Consider the following 4675-nt stretch of genomic DNA (forward strand, 5'->3'; position numbering starts at 1 on the left):
TCCCCAGTTTCCACCTGTAGACTCTTAGAGCTTCCGCTTGGACTTTGTCCAACTCGGACAACACTGACTTAGATGCTGACCCATAAGCTATACTGCCATACTCTAGTCTGGATCTGATCAGTGATACATAAATACGTTTAAGAGATAATACATCTGCTCCCCACTCTAAACCTGCCAAGCATCTCATTACATTGATGGCTTTTTTGCATTTTTCAATTATTTTTGTAATGTGGACCCTCCATGTTAATCTGGAGTCAAAATGAACCCCCAGGAAACGGAAATCTTTTACTCTTTCCAAATTGTTGCCGTATAGTTTTAACTGGACATCCTCTTTAATTTTTTTCCTTGTGAAAACCATTGTCTTTATCTTCTCTATAGAGAATTTAAAACCCCATTTACCTCCCCACTCTTCCACCTGGGCTATCCCTTGCTGTACTTTTTCCACAATAAAATCAATATTCCTCCCCCTTCTCCATAGGCTGCCATCATCTGCAAAGAGCGATCGCCCCATCTCTGGTTGAATGTTTGCAAATATATCATTGATCATAATTGCAACTCTTCTCTAGCCCTTGGAAACTGTGGCCATTGAGAAGCCCAGGGGAATGACGTCAATAACCTAGATTGACAGCTCATTGTCCAATGAGCGGCCGGACATCCCACGTGATTGGAGCAACGGCTGGCCAATGGGGGAGGCGCGGGGGGCGGGACATCGGCGCCTGGTCGCGGCGAGCAAAGATCCTCTAGTACCTTTGGCGGCGAAGGGGAGAGGTGGACGACAGGAAGGTGAGAGACAGAGAGAGAGAGAGAGAAGGTGGTGAGAGGAGAGAGAAGGGGGAGGAGGAGAGGGAGAAGGAGAGAGAAGAGGGGGGAGGAGAGGGAGAAGGTGGGGAGAGAAAGGAGGAAGGAGAGAGAGAGAGAGAGGGAGGAGGGAGAGGAGGAAGGGGGAGGAGAGGAGAAGGTGGGGAGAGGAGAGAGAGAAGGAGAAGGAGAGAGAAGAGAGGGAGAAGGTGGGGAGAGAGAGGAGGAGGAGAGAGAAGAGGGAGGAGGAGAGAGAGGTGGGTAGAAGGAGAGAAAGAGAGAGAGGGAGAGAGGAGGAGAGGTGAACGTGGGGGGAGAGAGAGAGGTGGCGTGAGGGAGAGAGAGGAGAGAGAAGAGAGGGGGAGGGGAGGAGAGAGAGGCAGGTGAACGGTGGTGAGTGAGGGGAGTGAGTAGAGCGATGAGAGAGGGTGAGAGGGTGAGAGAGGGAGTAGGAGAGGGAGTGGGTCCCGGGGGAGAGGCCTATCGGCCGAGGCTTCAGCCGGCTGACGGTGGCGGCTGCTCCCTCCCTCCCTCGCTGCTGAACTGAAGACGGGCGGGAGCCGGTGTGGGCGGGTCGTGGGGCCGACAGGGCCGCAGATCGACCTCTAGACGGAGGTCGTGGCCGCGGCCGCCGGCTCCGGGCAGCTGATCCTGGGGGGGGGGGAGGCAGATGCTCTGGACGCCGGCACCATCGCCTCCCACTCCAGCCCCGGCTGGGTAGGAATGATCGAGTCGTGCTGAGGGCACAAACACTCTGCCATTTTCTCGCAATCACTGGTTGTCGTCTGGAGAGTTGGCTAATCCAGATGTGTGTCATAGAAACATAGAAATTAGGTGCAGGAGTAGGCCATTCGGCCCTTCGAGCCTGCACCGCCATTCAATATGATCATGGCTGATCATCCAACTCAGTATCCCGTACCTGCCTTCTCTCCATACTACCTTTTGATCCCCTTGGCTACAAGTGCCACATCTAACTCCCTCTTAAATATAGCCAATGAACTGGCCTCGACTACCCTCTGTGGCAGAGAGTTCCAGAAATTCACCACTCTCTGTGTGAAAAAAGTTCTCCTCATCTCGGTTTTAAAGGATTTTCCCCTTATCCTTAAGCTGTGACCCCTTGTCCTGGACTTCCCCAACATCGGGAACAATCTTCCTGCATCTAGCCTGTCCAACCCCTTAAGAATTTTGTAAGTTTCTATAAGATCCCATCTCAATCTCCTAAATTCTAGAGAGTATAAACCAAGTCTATCCAGTCTTTCTTCATAAGACAGTCCTGACATCCCAGGAATCAGTCTGGTGAACCGTCTCTGCACTCCCTCTATGGCAATAATGTCCTTCCTCAGATTTGGAGACCAAAACTGTACGCAATACTCCAGGTGCGGTCTCACCAAGACCCTGTACAACTGCAGTAGAACCTCCCTGCTCCTATACTCAAATCCTTTTGCTATGAAAGCCAACATACCATTCGCTTTCTTGACTGCCTGCTGCACCTGCATGCCTACCTTCAATGATTGGTGTACCATGACACCCAGGTCTCGCTGCATCTCCCCCTTTCCCAATCGGCCACCATTTAGATAATAGTCTGCTTTCCCGTTTTTTACACCAAAATGGATAGCCTCACATTTATTCAGTCATGGTCAGGCTTTAGGTACCTAGTGGCAAAGTGACCTAGTGGCAAAATTCCATTTGGAATATTTTGGAGGACCAAGAAACCAAGAACCAGGGCAGTTGTATTCAACTTCCAAACCACTGAATCCTGCTTGAATGCAACAAATACAATGTTGGATCCAGGACTTTTTAGATATTTTATTTCAAATTCATTCCTTCAATGTTGACTATGTGCAGAAAGGAACTGCAGATGCTGGTTTAAATGGAAGACAGACGCAAAAAGCTGGAGTAACTCAGTGAGACAGGCAGCATCTCTGGAGAGAAGGAATGGATGATGTTTCAGGGTCGAGACCCTTCTTCAGACAGACCCGAAATGTCACCCATCCTTCTCGCCAGGGATGCTGTCCATCCCACTGAGTTACTCCAGCATTTTGTGTCAATCGTCAATGTTGAATCAGCTTATGCTTTGTTCAAAACAATATTTTGTTTTGACAGGATAATTCATTAAAAATAAATTTGATAGTGGCAGTCCTGTATGATACCTTGAGAAGCTCTCTTTTAAGCTCTGGAATAATTTGTAAAATAGCCACTATGCATTTAAACTAATTTCTTGCCTTTTTCTGCAGGGTCATAGTGCTATTAATACAAAACGCTCACAAGTCCCGTCCAGGTAAATCCCCAGAAAACGTTGCAACCTGAGCACTGCAATATAAAATATGAAATAAAAAGACAGGCCAACCAAGGACAATGTGTAGTTAAAGCCGGCATTTAACTCAACCATTCAGATATCTCTTAAGATGCTTTGTTAAGATTGCTGTGATCTGAGCTCCCACGAGGCAGAAGATGCCTGGAACCTCACAGCAATCAGCACCTCTAATTAATGCTTGTTCTAATGTATGTAACCTGAGCTGACCTGTATTTACCTCTGTTCTGAACTGAAGTATTTTGGCGAAGAATCCATCATGCCCTGGTCTGTTTGTGTCTAAAGTTATGCAGGATTGAGCATAGGTTCAGCACCATCTCTAATTTGAGAAACTGAAAATTTGGCAATATTCCAAAAATGGCACCTTTTGGAATTTAAAATTGGAAGGAAATTCATCCAATTTATTAAGCGGTAATTTTTTTTTAAGCTTTTGTCATTTTCAAAAGCCTTGGTGGCTTTTGATTATAGGATGTTGCAATATAGTTTATTGATGGGATTAAACTATTCTTCTCACATTGTAACAGGATTATTGAAAATAAACCTAAAATATTCTCTCTCTGCAGACATCATGTGGCCTGTTTTATGGACTGCCATCCGTGTATATGCTCCCTACATAACCTTTCCTTTGGCTTTCGTGGTTGGGGCAGTGGGCTACAACATAGAGTGGTTTATTCGTGGGAACCAACAGCCAGTTCAAAAGGAGAGCATTTTTGAATTGCGTGAAGAAAGGAGGCTTGCTGAGATTGCTAATAAAGATTGCACAGAGGTCTTAAGTTTAAACGATAAACTGGAGTTTGCACCAAGGGCTGTGCTAAATCGGAATCGGACAGACTCAGCCAGTCGTAGCTAGCCCATGACAATTGATGCAACGATGCAGCAACTTGCCTCTGAAGTACATACAACTTCTGAAGATCACTCGTTGAGCAATGTCATTGAGTTTGAACATCTGCCTTCTTGAGTTGCAGTACATGGTGAAAATTCCAGACTTTCATTCATTCTCCAGAAGCTGAGAACCAAGAATCTCCTGCGGTTGTGTGTTCAACTGAATCGCTTTCTTGATCACATGACCACTGACCCTTACTCTTGGCTTAGAATTTTAATCCCTTGAATGGCTCTTTTTTTCTTTTGATTTGAAATATCAGAATTCATGGTTGCTTGTGAATCTAATTAAAATGCATTGCAGATGAATGAGATTAAAGTTCTGTTGGCATGAAGCCCTGACTGAACAAAGTCGTATTAACTCTGAAAAGTTTTGACAAGCACATAACATTTTTGCTTGAGACCTTTGTTTAGAAAAAATGTCTTTAGCATAAATTATTTCTCCACAAACATTAAAGAAAATGCTTGCAATTCCCTCCTAGTCATTGACCTATATAGCATGGAAATTGGTCTTTTAGCCCAACTTGGACATTCTAACCAAATTAACATTTTGGGATAATCCCATTTGCTTGCATTTGTCCATTTCTCTCTAAACCCGACCTATCCATATATCTATGCAATTATCTTTTGAAATTCTTAATTGGATCCACCTCTATAGCTATAGACTGAGAGTTCACTCTATGCCGT

General features: G+C 45.5%; 1 protein-coding gene across 2 annotated transcripts; it reads left to right on the forward strand.

Annotated features, from left to right (window-relative positions):
* The first annotated feature begins 668 nt into the window (after window positions 1–668).
* smim12 (small integral membrane protein 12) lies at window positions 669–4323 on the forward strand. Of its 2 annotated transcripts, XM_055656175.1 has the most exons (3): window positions 722–783; window positions 3033–3076; window positions 3673–4323. In XM_055656175.1, the coding sequence occupies exon 3, from the start codon at window positions 3678–3680 to the stop codon at window positions 3957–3959; it is 282 nt and encodes a 93-aa protein (XP_055512150.1). In that variant the 5' UTR covers window positions 722–783; window positions 3033–3076; window positions 3673–3677; the 3' UTR covers window positions 3960–4323. The 2 variants fall into 2 exon arrangements, with proteins under 2 accessions (XP_055512149.1, XP_055512150.1); XM_055656174.1 differs by lacking the exon at window positions 3033–3076 and having other exon boundaries at window positions 669–783.
* The last annotated feature ends 352 nt before the right edge of the window (window positions 4324–4675 follow it).

This window comes from Leucoraja erinacea, chromosome 26, assembly GCF_028641065.1.
Source record: "Leucoraja erinacea ecotype New England chromosome 26, Leri_hhj_1, whole genome shotgun sequence".
Lineage (NCBI taxonomy): Eukaryota > Metazoa > Chordata > Chondrichthyes > Rajiformes > Rajidae > Leucoraja > Leucoraja erinaceus.

What these genes read in the sequence shown, in the direction of transcription:
- smim12 (XM_055656174.1), top strand. Translation starts at nt 684, where the DNA reads ATGGGGGAGGCGCGGGGGGCGGGACATCGGCGCCTGGTCGCGGCGAGC. An exon ending in GAGAGGTGGACGACAGGAAG is followed by an intron (nt 784 to 3,672) that starts GTGAGAGACAGA and finishes CTCTCTCTGCAG; the next exon opens with ACATCATGTGGCCTGTTTTA.